The following is a 25,025-nucleotide window of genomic DNA, read 5'->3' on the forward strand; positions in this document are numbered from 1 at the left end:
CTAAACATAACAGAATATGATGGCTAATTCCTTACCTGCAATGGCCAAATGCATTATGAAGAAGTTCATCCGGGTCTTTCGACCAGTTTTGGACAGTTGTATGGCAGCAAGGACACACAAGTTGCCAATGACGATAAAGGCGAGAAGCATCGACACCAGCACCAGCTGGGGCGCCTGCAACACAACAGAGATAATGTGGTTCCCATATATACTTACATATTTCAAACTGCAAAACAGAAGCAAAAAGGAGAAAGTTCAAACATGTTTACAGTCAGAAATGCTACAAACAGGCATATTTATCTCAGGATGGTGACAATGATAGGTAAACAATGTTTCCTGGAAAGATTTGAGAAACTTATCACGATCCTGTCTTATTACCATATCATATTTGAAACACTTTAAAAACAAACATTAAAAAGTAGAAATAATTTCAAAATGGTCACAAAAATTAAAAGTTTACAGATTTTAGAATGTGGAATCAAACAGCAATGCAACACAGTCATCATTTATTGATTTTACTGATAAAATCGTGTGTTTTGTACTTTAATTTGAGTAATGTTTTATCTTTGTGTGTCAGTATAGTTAATTTATTTTACATTTTAAATTGCACGGATGAGCAATATGTCTCATCCTTTCTGCAAAGACTGAAATTATAGAAATAGGACTATGGATGTAAAACACAATCTCGTGAGCTTTTAAAGATAATAAGCGTATATTTCAACGATGCACTTAAAGCACATTCAGATTATGATCACTAACTATAGCAGCGTACGCCCATGAATGCATGTTGAGTTTTACGTTGTAGTGAGTGAGTGAGTGAGTGAGTTTTACGCCGCTTTTAGCAATATTCCAGCAATATCAGGGCGGGGGACACCAGAAATGGGCTTCACACATTGTGCCCATGTGTTTTACGTTGTAGCAGCAATACAGCTACTTCGTATGAACCAAGAGCTGTCATTTAAAACAAAATTATCCCACCCTTGTCGTTAAAACCTCTCCAAAATGAGGCCTTGAAGTGACGCCGAAACGCTGACACCATTATCGCCACAAGCACTCACCACAATATTTTTTACATATATAAAAATTAAATACCAGACGTTCTTATGGGAAGAACAATAGGATGCCTCTCAATACTTTGATAAAGGAAATAGAGGTGTCAGATCCGAGAACACAAAAACAATTTAGCGTTACCTAACATCATCAAACATAACACGCTCAGCAGTTTACAACATCAGGGGCAATCTGTAGGGAAAGAACTGGCATACACTTGCGCTCTGAGTTTCGGAGTATATTCTTACTCGTTCATCAGGTGAAATGACACCCAAGAATTGACACCTGTACCGTTTCGTTACGATACTACCGCGCAGGGACCAACTCCAATACAACTACATAATTTTTCACGACACAGAGATATAAAACAATTAAAAACTACTACTTAATGACTACTTATCAATTCCCCAAGCACGTCAGTACGATCTTAAACGCGCATGTAATGCGTTGCTGTTATACTCAAATACATGTAAGTTAGAACTTTGAAGTCACATTCGACCACAGTCGATTTTCAAACTTCAGTTAAGTGAAATGAATTGTAAAGGAATGTGTGATTAACAGAAGTATGAAAACAGGAGTAACTTGAAACTTGTAATATCATGATGTCGTTAAACTCGTGTGTTGGCCTTCACCATTCCTATGGTGGTCGATTGATTGCTGTCGATATCCTGGAGGTATTTGATTATCTATAAATATCATTTATACATTTATGTGTAAATACGAATAAGGGGGGGTTCACGGAAGTCTAGATAAGGGCGTACATCTATATATCCCATTCAAGCATCGACTTTGAAGTTGTTTCATGCAATATAGTCAAAACGATATTGAAAATATATTTGTCGAGGGTTACTTTGCGGTAACATTTAAATTTGAACGCCCACATATCAACTCCCCACCTGAATTTAAGCAATTATAGAAGAGATATCATATATAATCAATTTAATAAAATATATGATTAATTTACCAGCTCGCCAACACTGCAGTAAAATCGGTTTCTGCTTGAGCTATATAATAAGACGAAATTTGCCAAGCCCATAAATGTCTGGTTTCAGTCTGACGGGACATGTAAAAGTAAGTCCTTTTATGAAAGCAATCAGCATCGAAACCAAAAACGTGACTTGAAGTAAACAAGGTACCATCATGTCTGCCCAGCATATGGACATCAAACATCATCGGCGTATTTTAGAAAATTGGGTTTCATTATATATCATCATCCAAAGTATCAGTTTCCAGCGTTACAAGGAGGATATTATCTGCACGGATGATGAGACGGAGCCGGATCATAGTTGCAGACTTTTATTGTCAGAGATAATATGCTACTACAGCAATCCACCTATGTCTAATGTCCAGAGGATAGATGTCTTCCTGTGGTGTGGTCAAACTGAAAGCCAGACACAGTCGTGGCGAGAATGAAATCAACACCCACAACTTGATTCCAATGGTGTGCCTGTTTAACGTTAGTGGTTCCTGGTTCCAGTTGTTTATTGCTGCATTTAGCAATAATGTAAGGTTTTATAGTACGACGTAATTATATATTTTACAATACATGCATTAGTGAGTCTGGACCAGTTAGTTTACTAGCTAATAATTTAACATGGAGTGAGTGAGCATGGTTTTACGCCGCTTTTAGCAATATTACAGCAATATCACGGCGGAGGACGCCAGAAATGGGCTTCACACATTTTACCCATGTGGGGAATCGAACCCGGGTCTTCGGCGTGACGAGCAAACGCTTTAACCACTAGGCTACCCTACCGCCCCGACTTAACAAGGAAACAGGTTACGGTGACTAACAATAGAATTGCATTAATTTGCGTTGGTTCCCACGGGCGGAAAGTTTTGCGAACATCGCCATTTAAGGGGGAGAATATTTGGGGCATTAGGTAATAAATACACAAAGCCTTTTACAATATAATATCTGTTATATTTGGGAAAACATTCTCTCAGCAAAGTACAGATTCTAGATTCGCTCTTATCAGAGGGGTAATGAAAGAACGTGATCTAGACTGTCATTTGGTTGACTCCGTTTTGTAGAAGCCGCGATGGCTCTGGAGGTTAGATCGCTCACTATATATGCTGGCGATTAGGTACCTTACTCTCGGAGTGTGGGTTCTTATCCCGAACGGGACTCGTCAACCAAGAATAGTACTAGTTCTGTACTTTACTACGAAAGTGTAATCCTAACTACAACGGCTGTTACATCAGGTCATAACTTCCTCTATTACGTGATGAAATGAAGTCTGCTTGTCTGTCATTTACTCGAAAAGGGTAGCTTAATGGTTAAAGCGTTCGCTCGTCACTCTGAAGACCCGGTTCGAGACCCGCACTGGTACAATGTGTGAAGTCCCTTTCTGGTGTCCCCGCCGTGATATTGCTGGAATATTGCTAAAGGCGGCGGAAAACTAAACTCACTCACTCACTTCAGCTCACGGCGTTTGTAATAGCAGGAAATGAAAACTGCGTAGTAATTAAAGATTTTAAGAACAAGGTTGTTACATGTTCTACAAGAGAACTCTGCCCATCTATGCCCGAGTACAATGTGTGACACCATTCCTGGAGTCCCCAGCTGTGACATTGCTGGAATATTGCGGCGTAAAACCACACTCACTCTTCCATCTGATGGTGTTATGTGGGGTGAAAAGCACTGCCGAAGAGTGTACTCAAATCTCTAAACAAAGTGGACCTAAGGACTATATACTTTCCTACAATGTCCTCCGGGAGATAACACAGACAAGAAAAATATAACAAATTCTTCTTCTTGTCATTTGCATTAACGTTACCCTTATCTCATTCTCATGCAACAAGGGGACATTTGCCGCTATTTCCCAGCTCCAATTTACGTCTTTTCTCACAACTGTCTCCTCAGACTTCTCAAAAGGTACTTAACCTATAAACAAGGCAAGCGTTCAACGAGTCGGGAAGCGTGGCCACAGGCCATTGAGTTGATGACCATTTCTAGATTGTGGCGTCGTAATGACAAATACATTTACAGGCTTTCAGGGAGTATGTAAGTGTTATCACTTGCATGCTGAATCTTTATTAGGTCGTCTGCCCTGCTGAGTAAATATTGTCGGTTGACGAACTCCCTTGGGGCATAGGGTACAAATTTAGATAGATGGTGATCAGAACTGATGGTTGGCCCGATTGGTAAATTATAGGGTTTAGTTTGATGGAGTGTGTCAGATTCAATTTTTGAACAATGGACAAGGGCGACGAGACCCCGAGATGGCGCTACTTTCCATACCTTACGTCTTATCCCGTAACTCAATCGGCAATTTTCCGCAGGAAATAGAACTCTGAGGTGAATCGTGGTCATCGTAAACCGGGAGTAAATTTAACCCTTGACCTTATTAGCACGTGACCGTCACGTGCTCTTAGCATTCCTATCAAGCATATTGAACGAATATTTCTAAAATGCTTCGCTAAAAGATCAAAGGTGTCGACAGTATTTTATCAGGCAATAAAGTACACTTTTTGCACTATGCCACACTGTACTGACGTCACTACGCCAATCTAGTCTGCCCCCTCGTAAACTAAGGTACACTTGGTAACACTGGGATATTTTTGTGGCCTGCACGTTAAATTCGAGTGTCTAATACTACAAGGCGATCAGTGCTTCCGTTTCATAAGATGACACGACACTGTCTACCTGTCTACCCTACTGTGCGTCATAATCAACTTTGTTTCCCACCGGGACCGGGTAAATGAACTCTGTACCTGCGTGCGTGCGTTCGTGCGTGCGTCTGCGTTCAGCATCTTGAATAAATGGATACAGATGACAGCGGTGATTACAACATTATTGAAGAATGGTGTCAGCATCCCGAATAAGACGCATCCGTGTCTCTCTCTCTCTCTCCGTCTCTCTCTCCGTCTATCTCTCTCTCTCTCTCCTCTAACTCTCTTTCCTCCTCCCAACCTCTCTCTCTCTCTCTCTCTCTCTCCTCTCCCCTCTATCTCTCTGTACTGAGCCCCACGGAAGTAGGCGTTACTCATGTAGGTAGGTATCCATCCCTTTATTAGCAAAAATTGCCAAATCACGCCCAGCAGCTTGAGCTCATTTCCAAACGTCAATGTGAAGATTTGACACTGCGTCTGTCTACAGAAAGCCCCTCAACATTGGCCCCGGGGACACCGCTTCGTAAAGTAGTTAGCCGTGCATTTCAGTCAAGTTATCCTAGATTGTCGTACCAGGATTAGTGGTAATACTTTTACGCTTCACTCAGATTTGTATCCATCCATAAACACCCTTCGGCATCCCTTCAACAGGCCGCGGCTATCACCGACGACAGACTCTTGAATGAAGACGTCAACATGTGTACGATCGCTGTGTTCAAGTCTTAGTTACTGTGTTAGTTTTGAGACATACAGGTTATGTGTATATTGATGTAAGTGCGTTTTGAACCGAATACAATAGCCATCGTTTACAAACTGAACCCTGTACTGTATTATACGCAACGGGTTACTAAATTGATAAAACCGACAAAACGTTTTCCGCAATAAATAAAAAGGATATTTCTCCTAAAAAGTCCAATGAAGGTTTTTCGACAATATCATAAGCATTCGATGAATCACTTTGACATGGCGACCACAGTTGGTGTACGCCGAACTGTGAGTATATCCCAACCAACCATGCAAAGGCACGGCAATCGTTTTCCTGACGAACCGGAAAGATATGTTGCAGAAAATGTTACAAAATACAGATTTCTCTCAGATTTTTTTTCATCGAAATTAGGAAATATCCTCCAGATATCTACCATAAAATATTTATAAACTTTTGCTAGGATTTGATGGTGTTATCAGGCAACTACTGAGGCACGCCTCTGTGACAAAACATGTGAGGATGCATTTAGGTAGATTTGATGATGTAACCGTTACCAGGCAACTATTGATACAATGCATACGAGGACGCATCCAGGTAGATTTGACTGATTGTTATACTCATATTGTTGATTGAAGGGCAACAAAATGCATCAGTTGATGAATGTGTGTGTTTATAAACGATTGATGGGAAGCTTAATGCATAAAGTGCAGCAATGTCCATTAGAATGATTGACAAGAGGTGCAGTGTGTAACTGATGGATGCATAAAGTTAAAGATGAAGTGCATTGTGGGTGATGAACGATCAGCTGATTTGATGAAGCACTCACTGACCAATGTCATCACCAGCTTGTTGTGGTGGATTGAGTGAATGAGTGTGTTTAGTTTTAGGCAGCTTTTAGCAATATTCCAGCAATATCACGGCGGGGGACACCAGAAATGGGCTTCACACATTGTACCCGTGTGGGAAATCGAACCCGGGTCTTCGGCATGACGAGCGAACACCTTAACCACTAAGCTACCCCACCGCCCTTGTTGAGGTGGAGTGCTTTCAGACCCATCATCACAGAGTGTCAGATGTTCAATTTGACCATAACGGGATCGGGTGGTCAGGCTCGCTGACTTGGTTGACACATGTCATCGGTTCCAAATTGCGCAGATCGATAATCATGCTGTTGATCACTGGATTGTCTGGTCCAGACTCCATTATTTACGGACCGCCGCCATATATCTGGAATATTGCTGAGTGCGGCGTAAAACTAAACTCACTCACTCACTCAATTTGACCACGTGATTCTGCGAGTTAAAGCTGGTCTTCAGCAACCCATGCTTATCGCAGGAGGCTAACGGGACCGGGTGGTCAGGCTCCCTGACTGATGCTTGTCATTGCTCTCTATGAACATAGGTCGAATCTCATCTGTGCCACACATTTTATCATCTGGTTCAGTTTCGATTATTTAAAGTTCCCTGTCATATAACTGGAATACTGCTGGGTGCAGGTTTAAAAAGAAAATCGAATAAAAAAGTCTGTTTGAGTCATGAATTATATATTACGATTTATCTGCGGTGATTGGACGTGTACATGTGGGGATGGCGCTTCATCAGTTGGGTATAAAAAGACTGTGCATGCTGTCTCTCGGACTCTTCACATGTCAAAACATTTCGGTCCAATTTTCATATTATGTTTTCGCACCCTAGAAACCTGACAATATCGTCTCCCCAATTCTGGACCAACCTCTCGCTCATCAATTGTTAAGACTTTTAGGAAGAACCTGGAATGTTGGTCTGTTACAATTGCCTTCAGGAAAACAGGAAATCAACATTCCATTGCAAAATACCTTGTTCTTCTAAAGAGGTCAGTATGTTACGATGTCGAAGAGCTGAGTCACTCCATGGAACCTGGCGAACTTACAGACTGCGGGTGCCCTTTTGTATGGAAGACAAGCCCGAAGCTAGTCATGGGATGATCAGATTTAAGATGAGCAGGTTTCTAGCGCAAAGGAAAGACTTCAGACACTGCCCGTCCAACGTTGCCGACGTAATCAGGTCATCGCTTCCGGCACTGGCCTACTGTCTGCAAGTGCTTCCGGTATCTACCAAGATGGCGGACAGGTTCTAATTGCCGTGTACTCGGTGCTCTGCGCCTACAGGTAGCGCATGGAGACGTCGCTACGTTTGATGACCTTGTTATTGCGAGCACAAGGAGTGGTCATCGCGAAACATGAGCTAGCAGGGATGGCGACAAAAGGCGATACAGAATGTTGGTATGGCACTGAGATTTGGTAACTAAACCACTCCCAACCTAAAATGTGTTATACCATTAGTGACCGTGGCATTTAGTTGATAACTGTCCATCAAGGCAAACATAGAAATGTGGTATTTGGAGTTGTCACTAATGGAAGGTGGCTTCTGGGGAGTCCTATTGAAACGGTTAGTCTTCATTGTCAAGGACGTTTAAAAGGTCACGGTCGGGACCGTTAGCGACGTTTGGTGCAATCTCGCCAATGAATCAGGTTAAATAAATGCTGCACATGCTGAATCGACAGTTCAAAAAAACGATCCATTTATGATATACTAAATACCTGAATCTTAAACAACGAAACTGCCGAAGAAACGTGCAACTTCAACTTTCCAAACGTTAACGTGATAAGGGTTTTGAAGGGTGAGCGTGTTAAGTACTTACCTAATGAACGGAATAGCTCTCTCGAAGAACACGTAACAACATCGTTCTTAAAATATTTAATTACTACGAAGTTTTCATTTTCTGCTATTACAAACACCGTGAGCTGAAGTGAGTGAGTGAGTTTAGTTTGGCGTCGCTTTAAGCAATATTTCAGCAATATTACGGCGGGGGACGCCAGAATAGGCAAACCAATAATTAATATATTAATATTTCAGTGGGCTTTTGCTTGCGGCAATACCTCTATGAAATTGATAAATTCTCCTCACAGGTTAATTTTTACCTGCCAGTTGAATTCACACTTTTGTCTACTTTCAGTTTAGAATGCTTTCTGGCATATCATACTTGCTGTATTCATCAGAGTTGTGTTATTACACCACAATTCTGTGAGACTTTGTTTGTGGCATGAATTCTGCATTAGTGAGACAGACAGTAATTAATGTTGCTGATAACGAATTGCAATCAAGATACAATAGGATGTCTGCAATCTGATACAACCCTCCTCCCTCTGAATTCAGTGGTTTTTAGTTTACAGTAGAATATCTGTATTACAGTGTCGAGGGTTTGGTTTCCAGTGAATGAGTCCCGGAAGCTATAGCTGTGAGTCATTAATAAGATATAATTGTAAGGGTGTCGGAACGTTATCCATGGATACATATCCTTTTGCATTATTACAAATATTTTACTATTACGCATATCCTTTCACTGTTGAACAATCGATCTGTAACAATGCGAAAACATCCAATATCTTCGTTTTTAATTCATGCAAGTAATTGATACAGAAGTGTTCAGGTGCATCATTTCACAGCATATTATCCCAAGTTATTTGATATTATGAGAATTGATTTACGCAACTGGGATACGATGAGGTGTATCAACGAAGTCAGCGAACCTGACTATCCGATCCCGTTAGTTCCCGTTTACGTCTTTAATGTTTCAGTATATATTTTTCAATGTGTTCTTCATATCGCTATTTGTTGTTGCTACATAACAGAACGAACACTGGCTAATGCCATGACGTATTGGACATATCGATCCTTTTATTTCCGGATTCCAATTGATAGTTTTTAGCGCCTTTGCGTTTCAATGAACGGAAGAATTCCTGGGATTGGCGTAAGGTTCCCGTACTTGTCTGTTAATGCACTGAGAGATTTCATCAATCTCGGAACAATCTGGCGTATAAAGGGATATCCAATCGCGCCAACCGACTCAAAGAAATAATATGTATAACAGGATGTTGCGAGTCTACGAACAATTCACCGTGGCAAATTACGTTATTCAGCGTGACCTCAATATGTGCTGTTCATGAAAATGGTATCTTCCTGTATTAGGAATCGTCAAAGGAATATGGACAGTGGGATAAGAGTAATGATTTCGGAGTTTATGATATTATTGTCAAATGGGTTTTTGGCCTTCCGTTGCCAAGTAATTTAGAACTGATTAACCTGAAAATCACAAGAATAGTTAGCATGGCGGTCGATCCAAAGAAATAAAGACCATAGGCGGCGGATCCAGAGGGAAGCGAGAGTAGCCCTAAGACGATCGTAAGCCTGCGTTAAAGTACAGGAGTTACAATCGCTTTGTGCAACTGGATCCGGGACCAAGAAGGGATCCAAACTAACATTACTGACTGTTACGGTTAAACCATCATGTTGACGTCACGCTAGTGTTGTCGCACACTCTGAAGTAGACACTCAAGGGCTATTCGGAGTCCACCTGACCCAGCTGTCATCAAAATAATAGAGAAAGCATAAATCGATCATAACATGGTTTAAATCAGAGAAATCATTTGAATCTATTTCGAAAGAAATCTAGTTCGGAACGCGAAGATATACCAACATTTTCGGTACATTGTGTTAATGGCGGCTGCTACTGGTAGGCAGGACATGCTCACCCTTCCCGAGAACACCTGGTGTCATCACTGATTTTCAGCGGTCCTTTCATTTGATTTTCAAAGCTATTTTTACAAAAAAAATAGTGTGTCTGTTCATACACTGAGACAGACAAATGGAATCTATATGATTCTACTTCCAAAATCAACAGATTAAGGCGATTTCTCATTTAAGTGATGACCATATAGTTATAGTATTGAAATGTGTTCTCATTTATATACTGTTTGTTTCCATTGTCTATGTCACCTAATGTATTGTTGTCCTATATTTTGATATGATGTGCTGAATAAAGGAATTGTTCAATATTCGATCATCGAATACATCGAATACATCGATATGTCGAATTTATTACTTGGTCCCCAGCGATTCGACTTATCGGGATTTGACTGTAATTATTTTCCGATTGGTCATCGAGCATCTCAGATAGAAACAAAAATAGAAAATAATGACATTTACATGGATGTCACACAAATTGATAGAGAGGCAAATCTAGATCGTGCTGGGGTATTATTGAGTAATGTGTCGAAACGGCTTTAAGTGGCTAACTTACTACTTTCAACCTCCTTTCTCTTAAATCGACGGTAACGGTGTCGGACAAACACGGCTCTTTCTGTAATTCAGATCCACAAACCCAAATGGACTTTGAGGGCGCTTACTCAACCATTCCACAGCACATTCAACATCTGACTTGTTCGCTCTTCGACATGTCAAGCCTGTGTAATTTTCACCCTAATGGTCAGCTCTCATTCCATGATCCGCATTATCAAATTTTTCGCAACAATTTCAAAACCCAATTCCTCTTGAGACCATATTGCATCTCATCTTCCCAACCTTCTGCATCGCATATCATTGTAACACTGGTGAAATAATCGTCAAGAATATGTTACTTCGCGTAACGTGTTAATGGCTTCACTCTGTTCGATATTAGATTTCGGTGAGCACACACCAAAAAAGCGCGTTTTCAGAGCGGGAGCTTCCATCACAGGCCGTGCGCAGTATACAATCTGTCATCTGTAAATGCAATCCTTTATAACAACGTGTTGCTGGTAGCGTTGGAAGCACTAGAAGTAACTCCTCACTGTTGCCTCTAGATCAAGTCACTGGTGGAGTAGGTCGGTTAAGTACTGCTATGTGTCTCATCATGTTCAATGTGGGGCGTTCAGACACGCGCACGAATAGAAAGCGTTTTCGTGTACTGAATAAAATGTATTACCGTCGCAATCATAAAAAATCACTTGAAGTTTAATTGCGCTTTTGTGGATATTACTCACTGTTGTGGAGGTACGGTTTGCACCTTGTGTTGTTCAACAATTTGACAGCTGTTTGGCCGTGGCCTGTAATATTCGAGCCTGGACCAGACAATCCAGTGATTCCACTGTGGACATCGTTTCACGCAGATGCATTGCGATATGTGTGAACCAAGTCAGTCAGCCAACCACCCGATCCTGTTAATCGCCTTTTACGACAACCATTGGTTGCCGGACACCATTTCTAACCCGGAAGTTCATGGGGTTGTTGCTTTCAATGATCAAAGAGATTCAGGTACATGTTCCATAATGGTAAAAGTCCCGAATTTCTACCGCGGAGAAGTTGACAAAGTTGTCAACTCTCTTTCATTGAAGTTGTTTTCTCATGTTCCATTCGATAACAACATGTCACGTTTTGAGTGTCTCTTCTCAGTTTAATGTTAACGGTCCAATATGTTGAATATAGGTCACTGGTTTATCTTATAAATAGTGTGGTCATATGTTAGCAACAGGCAGAACGTAGTAACAGTTGTGTAACAATCTCTTTATATACATTTTTTATATTATGTAGTTCATCTTTGATGTTGCGAGACATGAAATGCGCGAGTTAAGTGCTAGAAGAACCCAAATACCCTCTGATCCAAGTTAGGACACCTTATCGACATGGTCAAGAAGTCTGCTCTGAGGAGACAATGACGCTGGTTTGGCGAACACCGGGTGTCGTCACAGATTTTCACTGATCAATTCATATATTTTGCACCAACATTTTCCCATTTACGCTCAGTTAATCTGTTTCGGCATATCATCGAGATTGGATATTCTCTGGCGGCTTAGGTGTTTTGAATATCCTCACAATTCAGATTTACTGTCTGTGCTTGGCACTTAATGGGCATGGCGTTAAACAAGTCCTCGGTTCAGTTTGCTATTACTCTGGTAAATGTCTGAATCAATGGTCCAATTTATCTTCATCCAAAGATTACTTTCGACAAAAAATTGTTCTCGTTCGGAATGATTTCATATATTTATACATATTTTTCAGTTTCTGTCAAATGTATCTATAGTCTGACGTGCTAGTCGATTATTCGTTAATAAACCGTCGATGTCCTGACTCCGGATGACGTACAAGTGCAAAATCATAATTTTTTCCTCAATTATGAATTAATATATTTCCATAAACCATTTAATGTATTTTCACACAAAAGATAAGTTTACTTTGGAATATTCTTACAGTGACCTCTGAGTTCATCTCCCAATTGCATGGAAGTGAAGTACCATTGAAGTCCATTGTCTTACCACGATGATGACCCGGGTTCGATTCCCATATACATGTACACTTGTGAAGTCCATCTATGGTCTTCCGGCCGTGACATGCGGGATCCAACTGAAACCGTGTAAATCCCAGCTCACGAACTCCAATAAACAAATTAAAAAAAACCCTTGAAATTAATGAAATCTACCAAGTCACAACCTTTCAGTATGCCCTCACACACGTATGTAACCAGAGTCCTTATAACGCCATTCCACACACTGCGTGTATTTTTGACACATCTGTCAGAAACCGGATACAGACACATGACACATGCTGAGAGCTAGGATGAAACATGTCGACATCGTAGCCTGTTTCATTTCACATGGAGCAATTTGACAGTGTGTACATCTAGGAACTAAATGGGTCCATGCATTGGCTTTTTTTACCAACGGAAATACATTAGACCCTTCCTCCGTGTTGCAAAATTAACCATCTAGACATAGCACTTTGAACGCATATGTTGTGTTCTTATGTCGTGGAGTAAAATAATACTCGAATACAATCCGCATTCCTGAATACGAAACTTGCATGGACAAGGTTTTTTATACAACCAAGTTAATTACCATTGTGATTTATAGATTTATAAAATATACAACGGTTTCACGTTCGATGAAATCTATGACAGCCTTTTGAAGTTTATATTTGGTACATGTTAAATGTTTCTAACGAAATAAAATGTTGTAATGCTGACTATAGTCGGCTGTATAACTACAGCTTGGTCAGAATTAGATCAGTTTTAATTAATTAACTGACAGCAGAACCAGACTCGTTTATGACGTCTTGTAAGCCATGAAAGAGTTACAAATATCAAATTCATGAGGTTGAAATACCAAGAAGACTTTCCATAGTTATGTACTGAGTATTAAAGTGTATTAAATTAAGTTTCTTAAGTAAGTAAACATTATGTTTTCAGGTTGAGCATTTGATGGCCGGTAATTTCACTTGGAACAGAAACGTTAACCGTTCAATGCAAGCTCGTTCGAATTTGCAGAGAACCACTCCAGTTGTTTTGTTATGTTGTTGTTTAACGCCGCACTCAGGAATATTTCAGCTATATGACGGCGGTCTGTAAATGATCGAGTCTGGGCCAGACAATCCAGCTAACAAAATCATGAGCATCGATATGTGTAATTGTCATACAATGACATGTGTCAACCAAGTCAGCGTACCTGACCACCCGATCGCGTTAGTCGCCTCTTACGACGAGCATGGGTTACTGAAGACAAATTCTAACTCGGATCTTCATGGGTTCATCTTCACTTGCAAATAATCGAGTATCGACATAACATCCAATGATTGCAACGATGAGCATCGATACCATGATATTCATCAACTAAATCAGCTACTCTGACCACCTGATCCCGTTAGTTGCTCCTGGAGACAAGACCTTGGGCAATATGTCTGTGCAGTATAAACTAACACCAGTCATGTCGTGCATTGAATCAACTCGATTCCCATCATCGACCCTGGAGAACCTGATGCTGTGAAAGTCATCTGCACAGCAAGAAACAACACGTACAAATGCATTACACAACCTAAGCCGGAATCACCGACTTCAACATTTCACAATTATTGATAAATAGACGGAGAAAGTTTGAACAAATTCCAAGTTCATAAATCAGTTTTTCTTCAAATTATACCATTGAAACCGACATACTAACATTACCCTTCCGGGTACTGGATCGATAATTACAGCGTGTCAAGAAACTACTTTAATGTCTAAACACAGAGGTCCATTTCAATAGACTAGTAGTAGGTGAACGTATCACCTAGATTCCATCTTGACAACGTTCTGAAACTACTTAGAGGCTTCAGAACTAGACACGACCTACATAGTACCACCCAGTACTCAATAACAACAAACATCATCTAAATCCTTGACTTATATACATCAGCCTGGTATTGATCATTAGCGTTCATCATCCATTGTGCTTGTCTGGGTCAGTTCGAGCTTTTATTCCGTGGAGGATAAGCTGATTAAATAGCAGTTCTTTGAAATGATGGACACTTGGCTTTGAAAGGTTCCACAGATACCAAGATGACATGTTTGGCAACATCAGGCAGATAATGTAAGTTCATTACAAGAACATATCCTGATAGATATAACAAATATAGTGTAGTTATTTTTAATAAAGGGGAAACTAATAGCAATGTAGCTTTATTTAGCAGGAAATACATATGCGATTCCTGGCAACAGACTTCACAGACATTGGATGATATCCTAAAGACGTTTCATGTGTAAATATGGATGGTGTACGTTTTCTTTTAAATTAATTAAACAATTTTACTTTTCATTATGCAGCAAGTTAGTTTCCTGGAACTAGAACTTTAAAGTTCTAAATAGTTTTGTTATGTCTAAATATTGTTGAAAATATTTTTCAAAATGCATTTTGAATTACATTTTTAGCTGAGTTATTTTGTTCTGACTGTCTGGGTTTTTTTATCAAATATTCACTAATTACAAAAAAGTTGTGAACTGCTCCAGTGGAGAATTTTAAATGGTTCTGAAACAAATTGGAAAACAAAATATAGTGTTGGCTTGTTTGTGAACGAAGATATGTCTCGGCACTGTATTCAAGTGAATACATTAGCTTCAATCTTGAAGTACGTCACACAATATAGATAATAGATCTCGATTTCATGTGTTGGTCCAGGGTCTAAGACGCTACAGTTGGCAATGTGGACCAAGAGGTGCGACCCAGAGTCGGACTAGGTTCCTGATCTGTTGATAGTGGGTTCGATTTTCCTATATTCTGTCTAATTACGTCTCCCTAATCTCCCGTGTGTCAGTCGCATGCCTGGGCTTGTGGGTTTCACCAAAGTGGTAAATATGTCGGACTTAGGTAGTACAACTGACACAATGTGATGTAAGTAAATGATATTGAAGGTGTTCGAGCCGGACTTAGAGACCGACAATGTTACATTCTAGGGGAGCCTGTTGGCTCTTAAAGAAACACAATATCCCTGAATATACTTAAAAATTATGACTGTTGAAAAAGGGGAAGTGTCTGCCAGTTAACACTTGTAAAAACATTTGGACGGTTTTGCAGCTGTTGCCCATAAATATCTAGTTTTTCTACAAATCTAAAAGCCCTGTCGCGCCCTAAACTCTCCACTATAGAATTTAAAATTTGGAAACCAGCAAATTTAAAAATGAATTGAATGGAATATATATTGATTCTAGTAAAAAAATGAAGGTTTACCTGTTTTAAGTTATATAAATTACTGAAATATTTAAAAACTCCTAAGGAAGAAAAAAATATAATATTAACTTTTCACATTTGTAAAATTCCTGCAGCAAGAAATTAAAGAGCAAAACAAAGGAATATAAAATAGGTCCACATTTCACACTGTAGCAAAAAACACAGCCAGCCGCTAGTAATCCTAATTTGGTGAGGTCTGTAAGTTATACATGTATATGCCATTAAGCAAGCCGTCAAAAAGTCATAGACACGCTGTGTTTTCAAGGTGATCAAAGAATCCAGATGACTGAACAGGAAACTGCATTAAGATCAATCTCTTTCTATGTTTGGTACAGTTTTTATCTCTTTAATAGTTCAGATAAAGGCCTTGTATTCTGTCCTTGTATAACTAATGGCGCCATCGTGACCTGTACCAGTTTCCTCTATTCTTGAGGACACTGGAGTCGCTACGAAACGTTATACATAACCATATCGATTATACTATCCTTATCCTTTTAAGCATGACCACCCGGTGTTCGTTCTTCTCGTTGAACTTGTTAGTATAGCAATGGTGTTAAGGAACTACGATTTATAGACACTGATCTGAATGGATGCCAATGTAGGTATCTGTGATGTTGGATGTTTCTGCTTGGTTTAATGAAGTAGTTTTCGTGTTTATGTTTTTTATTGTGACAGGGAGGAGGAAGAAAATCCATTTTTGTATCAAGTCAAAATAGGACAAAGGTCGAGTACTTTGAAAGACAATGCTTAATAGCATGGTAAACTGGACCCATAAATCTCCACTTGACACATTGTTTTGTTTCAATGCTAAAGGTATGCTTTTACATTAATGAGTATTTATTTGGAATCGTATTCAGTTTAGATAGACTCGCGCCATTATGTGACAGACACACGCATACGGTTGACAGATAAACTATTAAAATATCAATTGACAGAATCACTACATCATTTCACAGACACGATATCAGTTGACAGACATGGGCCATTAGGTGACAGATACACGATATCAGTTGACAGACACACGATATCAGCTGACAGACTTTCGCCGTCAGCTGGCGGACACACGATATCAGTTGACAGACACACGATATCACTTGATAGACTTTCGCCATCAGATGGCGGACACACGATATCAGTTGACAGACTCGCGCCATCAGCTGACTAACACACGATATCAGTTGACAGACTCGCGACATCAGTTGACTGACTCACGATATCAGTTGACACATTCGCGTCTTAAGTTGACAGACGGGATATCTGTTGACAGACTCGCGTCATGAGTTGACAGCCATCAGTTGACACACGTCAAACAAATACAGTCAATGGCGTGGCACAATAGGGCATTCGTGTGACTGTGTATCACAATAGTAACACATGTATCTTATTGCTCTAGAAATGTTGGTGCATTCGGTGTTATTTCGCAAAGATCCGGGTTAGAAATGGTCTTCAGCAACCTATGCGACCAACGAGATCAGGGGGTCAGGCTCGCTGACTTGTTGATTCATGTTATCGTAATAGACCGATGTCCAGAATGGCAACCGCTGTAGTATCTGGTCCAGACACAATTGTTTGCAGACCGCTGTCATATAGTTGCAATATGTGGCGTCAATAACCAACATACAAAGCATCCAGTATTACAACGTGACTGGTAAATGCAATTTCAAAATAAAAGCCTTTACTTTATATATTAAATATATATATAAAAGTAGGCACATGTTGTGAAAGTTTAACATAACCAGTTCCCATTTTACTCCGTAGGTTTTCTTTATGGACAAAATTGAAACACATTTTGCCTTGCTGTAGACATCCAATTTGAACAGCTTATAAGGATAATGTAAATTAATCTTCTGTATTTAACGTCAGAATTAGAACGCACTACTCTCTGATCTGGCTGATATTAACATTCGTCAAGCTTATCTTAATGGTCAGTCTGAATTATGCTGTCTGCAGCATGTCATAAACTGTGATCACTCAAGTGGCCGTGTGTATAATCTCTTGAAATGAAGCTTTTATGATACATGATCATAAGTGCACACAGAGGTCTGTGCAAAATGTGACATTTCGATTTTTAAAAAAATTCATTTTCTGTATTTTTGATATGATGATATGAGAGTATGTAGGGTACTGAGTTAAACGACTGCGTTCATCAAACTAGCATTTCTTTTAATAACACCCGTTCCACAGTGAATATTTGAATGATATCTAAGCATTCCCTGTTGATATGTATCTTCAACTACATGTACATATAGTAAATACATGGGAATCTCTTCCGTGATCTCAATGATAAAGCGTCTTAGCGAGGAGCGGAAGGTTCTGGGTTCGATCCCCGATGGTGTCATACCAACGTTTAAATGTCGTGCTTGTTGTTACCCAGCCTAGCGGGATACAACAAGGACTGGTGGGATACAACAAGGACTGATGGGATACAACAAGGACTGATGGGATACAACAAGGACTGATGGGATACAACAAGGACTGATGGGATACAACAAGGACTGATGGGATACAACAAGGACTGATGGGATACAACAAGGACTGATGGGATACAACAAGGACTGATGGGATACAACAAGGACTGATGGGATACAACAAGGACTGATGGGATACAACAAGGACTGATGGGATACAACAAGGACTGGTGGGATACAACAAGGACTGATGGGATACAACAAGGACTGATGGGATACAACAAGGACTGATGGGATACAACAAGGACTGATGGGATACAACAAGGACTGATGGGATACAACAAGGACTGATGGGATACAACAAGGACTGATGGGATACAACAAGGACTGATGGGATACAACAAGGACTGATACAACAAGGACTGATGGGATACAACAAGGACTGGTGGGATACAACAAGGACTGATGGGATACAACAAGGACTGATGGGATACAACAAGGACTGACCGGATCGGAGTCACTATGCTGTTCTAAGTGAGACTGTTATTCACAACAACACAACAGCAATAAGCCACACTAGAACAAGCAGCCACACTCACACACCCACACGCACACGCACGCACGCATGCATACATATGTGCAAGGAGCAATGTAATATATTGATTTCAATCATCAAAAGTTCTTGAAAGGGATTCAGAAGTTGGACGAACATGAATACATGACACGCCTATATTGATAACAACTTCTTTTCATTCACCTGATGAAGGAGCAAGAATGAGCTCTGAAACGTCGTATAAAGAATAAAAAAAGTTGTTATCCATAAAAACGTGTCATGTATTAAAAAATCGTTTTTGATATAAAACACATTCCTTGAACGATTTGAACCAAACTTTCCATAACAGTCAATATAATGGTAATCCCATTAAAATGCAGATATATAACTGGAAGCATCTCCTCACAACCATGTCGGTATTACAACAGCTCAGACTCGCATGGAATCTATCCCTGTCTTCACGCCTTCAGGAGATTCAGGATACGCCAGCATCACAATAATTACATCACTGTAGCTTGGAGTCAGATTTGATGAGGAGCATGGAACTGTTTTAATTGACTGACATGCTCGCGTATGACACGTGACGTCCACGTGCAATGTTGTTAACGTTCACGTTGAACAGGGCAATAAGACCTGCTTGCTTAGAAGTCAGTACAGCCTAGATTATGGAGCTTCAGTGTGGTGTTCCTGATTAGATAGAGACACAATTTGCTCGTTGATAAAATCCCAGACGGACTTTGTCTCTCCAAAGCCTGAAAAACACATCTGCATCTGAGAAGGATTCGCCAGCTGTCTACATATGGTCCAGTTTCAGTCAGATAATGGGTACTGACTGGCGTCATGACACTGACGTCTCAACCAGCCACTTGCCTTTATGCCTGTTGTTTTGTTGGGGTAAAACGGTACGCTCTTACCACGGTGCGGAACGTATTGTGGTACAAGGTCTTCGGTTCGGTCAGTTTCGGTTGGATATATGAGATATGATCATAATGCATAAAATTGACAACAAGAGCCAAACCTTACATTGTTTAATAACAAGGGAAAAAATAACCATAATCTTTGTTATTTTGAATGAACAAAACTGACAATACCGAATTTTTGGATTGCATTACGGTATACCGAACCGAAGGCGAAATACCGCGGTTCTACTAATACCGCGGTATACCGTTTCGCCCCTACTGTTTTGTGTCTATATATTGATCTGAGGATGGGAGTAGTGAGTAATCGAGGTATTTAAGAATGAAATATCCCAAAATCGGTTTTGGATCGAGGAAACACGATAACCAACTGAATTCAACCAGGTGTCAGGTTGAATGTGTCTAACTGATTGCAATTTAATCAAAATCAGATCTTAATGACAGCAACTCAATCTTGTCGTTAGAGGCGACTAACGGGATCGGGTGGTCAGGCGCGCTGACTTAGTTGACACATGTCATCGTATCCCAATTGCGTAGATCGATGCTCATTGATCACTGGATTGTGTGGTCCAGACTGGATTATTTACAGACTGCTGCCATATAGCTGGAATATTGCTGAGTGTGGCGTTAAACAACAAACAAACAAAACACACAGAGCTGAGGACATCCCATGACAGGTGACGTGAGAACTTCCTTTCGCGAATTTGAAAAAGTGCCTTTTCTAAACGTAAGGACAAAGAGACTACCACTTCCTAGTCCTCAATGCAAAACTACATGAAAGTGACCAGAAACAGAGGATGCGGCCGCAAGTAGGGCTCGCTGTTGACAACATGCCGCTGTATAACACGGGCATTAATGATGAGAAGAGTCTCCGAGTTATGGCATTAGCAGCCGCTTGGCTGTCGGATTAGGCCTTGTTGCACCCTCTTACGCATTTAATTGAGACCAAATTGCAAGAGACGTGATAGAGGATTGACATCTTTTCTACGGCACGGAGAGATGGAAATATAATGAAGTAATCTATCGCAATGTTAACCCTTAATCTGCCACGATCTGATTCGACACCTTCGTGACCAGGAAGGGTGGTTTATAGAGGCGCAGTAGGGTTAAGGTTAGAAACGATGGGATGGAAACTGATTGTGAGTACGTGAGTGAGTTGGGTTTGACGCCGCTTATAGAAACATTGCAGCAATATCACGGCGGGGACACCAGAAATGGGCTTCACACATTATACCCATGTGGAGAATCGAACCTGGGTCTTCGGCATGACGAGCGAGTGCGAGGGTACCCCATTGCACTTAACCGATTGTGAGTTGCGGTAGTGTGGTTAAGAGCGGGTGGTGATAGAGGGTAGTTATTGAGAACTGACGGAGATGTGGATGGTGCCTTTTGAGGGTAGTGTTCCATTTTTGACAGCGTCTTGGTCACTGGTTCGTTAAGGTGTGAAGTTTCGCTGTCAAAACTGGGATAACTACCTGTACCAACTAAGGTTAATTATGTAAATGCAATCACATGAGAGAAGTACAGAACAAGTAACATTCTTGAACACTAATACCACAATCAACTGAGAGAAAAGGATGCGAGAAGCAGCATTATCCGCTGAGATGTGTGAATGCAATATTTAAAAAAGGTTACGTTATGAGCAGGATGGGAGAAGTAGCTTTACCAATTACTTGCAAAGTATATATACCCACATATGCATCACATTTTCTTATCGTATTTCGTCATGGCTGAGAAAGGTACAATTTTAGATGGTAGGAGACCAGGTGGAGAATTGTTGCTGGATGGATATAGGTATCTTAGACGAACTGCCAACAGGAATGGTACCATTATATGGAGATGTCTGTGCCTGAAAATAAAGTGTCCAGTCTCAGTCACTACAACAGCAGATGGGGCTGTTGTCAGAAGAGGGGACAACAGCATACGCATCCACCTGACCAAAGCTCTATTGGTACCTATGTCCTTACCAGTAATGTGAAAAAACGGGCACGAAAAGAGCAGACAAGTGTTCCAAAGTTCACTGTCAAAATTGGGACAACTGGCTAGATCAATTACAGAAGTGTGAAATTTCACTGTCAAATTGGGACTGTCAAAATCGGGACTAAACCTCTTTTGAGAATAGATGAGTTGAAAGGGTAGAAGATATAGAGAAAGAAGGAATAGAGAAGACGGGTTATGGGTATATGTGGAGGGGCTAAATTCATGTATATACAGATTATGGGGTTTCTGTAGAAGGGGTTAAGGGTTGTTGGGTGGTATAAATGGACCTAGAGGAACTGTGGACTCCAGTGATGTGAAATATGATGATTTCTATCAACAATCGATCGATATTTAGTCAACCATTATCGATCAGTATGATCTATATCAAAGCCAATCCTGGTCATTGTGATGTAAACAGATGTGTGTTAAAGTTGCAGGGGTTAAGTATAGAAAGGTTGACTGCAAGCAGTTGTAGGAGTTAAATATAGGTAAATAAATATAGGGTTGAAGAGGTTGAGGTATAAATTTATTGTACATTAGGGTAGTAAAGGGTTAAATATAGAGGGGATTGGTAGAAGAGGTTGAGGTATAAAGTTATTGTACATTAGGGTAGTAAAAGGGTTAAATATAGGGGGTTGAGTAGATATGGTTGAGATTATAATGAGATTGTGAGTTAGGATAGTAGGGGTTAAATATGGAGGGGGTGGGTAGAAGTAGTTGAGATGTGTCGGGATTATTAATATAGGCTAAGAATGGAGAGCAGCAGAGGCTTCTTATTGAGTAATGAGGTGTGTAGGGTTTGGGGTAGTATAAATGGAACTTAGGTTAGGATAGCAGGGTTATGGACTGGTGGGTTATAACTGGCAAAGGAGAAATGTTTGGTTAAGTGTTGAGGGGTACATGGTAGTAGCTGAGATCTGAGTGAGTGAGTGAGTATGCTTTTACACCCCTTTTAGCAATATTCCAGCAATATCAAGGCGGGGGACACCAACCAAAATGGACTTCACACATTGTACTCCATGTGGGGAATCGAACCCAGGTCTTCGGCGTGACGAGCGGACGCTTTGACCATTCTGCTATCCCACCGAGTGATTGAGATCTGAGAAAGGTGGGGTTAAAGAAGACCTGCGGGTTGGATAGTACCTGTAAAATGAGAGAGGATCGAGAGAGATCATCGTACCGTTCACGCTTTCAACGTTGTCACGTAATTGATTAAAGTCACGCCATTACGTCGCGTCAATCCCTTACAAGGTACGTAGCTTGTTGCGATTACATGAGACAAAAAAAGAGGTTCTTCTCTATTTTAACTCCGTACAAGAAAGTGTTAAAAACTCAAGCCTTTGTTAAACCCATTCATTCCAGAAACTGTTACTTGATCTTCCATTTCGTAATGTTATCATTACTTGATCACACACATTTGATCGTGATTTTTAACGGGATATTGCAAGTTGGAAGCTCCGTTCATGTCGTTGATCTCCAATCTCTAGATAAGAAACTGATTGCGACTCTCACCATCAATGTTCGATCTGTTTTTCAAAAGTTCACGTAAACATAAAAAATTCAGTGAAACTCTGAAAAACTGTGACAGTTATATCTTTTTAGCATAATTCTTGTCATTTTTTCAAAGTATGTATTGAAATATTATTGATATTGACTTTGAGTGCATTTTGCGTATCGATATTATCGGATTTTAGTTATAATGGAGTGAGTGAGTGAGTTAACTTTAACTCTAAAACTTTAACAAGCGTTTCCGTTAGCTTTATCTGTAAGGGTCGATGGATAGGGTAGCCTAGTGGTTAAAGCGTTCACTCGTCACGGAATTTGATGACAAAAAGGGGTTCCTTAGAAGGGACATACTGATTTTACAAGCCGAATGTCGGAATTCTTGTATTTCTCGACGTGAACAATACAACAGCGCCTGAAGTGATATCTGTCCTTAGACATGTATCATGCTATTTTGTACACACTCAAAACATAACAACAGCTTAAGCGACATCTGCAACACTTAAAACACACTGTAATTATAGGAAACAGTTAAAAAAACATGGTAAAATGGATAAGTTTTTTCTCTGAGGTTACTCCTAGTGGTCTCGTGAAAACTGAACCAAGTCGCTGCTACCGGGCATTTGCGGTACAGAATTTAGAGTTACCTGCCCCTGTACCATAAGTCAAGGTCATGCAAGCGTACTTACTTCACTTTACCATTTAAACAAAGCGTGAGTATGTCCCCCCCCCCCCCCAACACACACACACACTACCACTACCACCACCACCAAAGAACCACGTTGAAGTTAATGTTTTGTATACTCTCTCTGGCATTTAGTGAAAAAAATCCTAATATGCTTTGCTTTCCAAGGGATTGTGTTTCACATGGTAGATGATACGACAATCAAAGTATGGTACTTGTCTGAGAGACGTTTTGTGATGTTCCGTGTGGAATACTTGAGACAGACCTTTGAAGGTGAAGAGTAGAAGGACACTAAACAGTACATTGTATTGGTGGTTAAAGGGTGAGCATCAAGGCATCAGCAATCCCAGCGAGTTTGGGAATCGGTGACTCTTAAAACTAAAACGCGCATATAGAGGGACACAATACTCATTTCATCAAAAGAGAATATGTGTGGTATTCAAGACTGAAGTATGGTCTAATTTCTTGCATCTAATACATAAATCTGATAAATTGTATTGATGTGACAATACATGTATGTTTCTGTTTCAGAACCGCTGAAGATCCGGATTAGAATTGGTCTTCAGCAAAACATGCGTATCGTAAAATTCGATTAACGGGATCTGGTGGTCAGGCTCGGTGATTTGGTTGGTTCTCTGTAATCGTATCCTAATTGCGTGGATCGATGCTCATGATGTCAGTCTCTAGATTGTAAGTCCAGACTGGATTATTTACAGACCGCCACCACATAACTGGAATATTGCTTAGTACGGCGTTAAGCAACAAAAGGACAACAAATACGTTATAGGAAGTCATTAGTGATATACGCTTCTTGCTACGCGCGTGCGAGCGCGTGTGTGTACGTATGTTTAAAAACATCAATGATTGATGTATCCAGACGACGCTCATACCTTAAGGGACCCATGAAGATCCGGTTAGAATCGGTTTTCGGGTTCGGGGTATCGGGTGGTCAGGCTCACTGACTTGGTTGACACATGTCATCGTATCCTAATTACGTAGATCGATGCTCGTGATGTTGATTACTGGATTGTCTGGTCCAGGCTCGATTATTTACAGACCACCACCATATAACTGGATTAATTGCTGAGTGCGCGTTAAACAGCAACCAAACCAAACCAAATCATACCTCAAGGGGTAACCAAGTAACACTGATATTAGTGTACCGTCTGATAGAACAACCTGTTAAAGTATATTTGCACTAAACAGATAAAATTACAGCACAAAAGTAGACTAAATAATTGAGCTAAGTGATAAACTACAGACTAACTTACTTCGAGTACT

The 25,025-nt window shown here is 40.3% G+C and overlaps 1 protein-coding gene across 1 annotated transcript in view; it reads right to left on the reverse strand.

The window, feature by feature from the left end:
• The window catches only part of LOC124256328 (cardioacceleratory peptide receptor-like), a 98,709-nt gene that overhangs the window by 48,283 nt on the left and 25,401 nt on the right, over positions 1-25,025 (reverse strand). Inside the window, exon 3 of the mRNA XM_046690311.1 lies at positions 36-174. Coding sequence (XP_046546267.1) covers positions 36-174 — 139 coding nt within the window. The remainder of the gene's footprint in view (positions 1-35; positions 175-25,025) is intronic.

Source organism: Haliotis rubra, unplaced genomic scaffold (assembly GCF_003918875.1).
Source record: "Haliotis rubra isolate DU_JTF1 unplaced genomic scaffold, ASM391887v1 Scf624, whole genome shotgun sequence".
Taxonomy (NCBI): Eukaryota; Metazoa; Mollusca; class Gastropoda; order Lepetellida; family Haliotidae; genus Haliotis; species Haliotis rubra.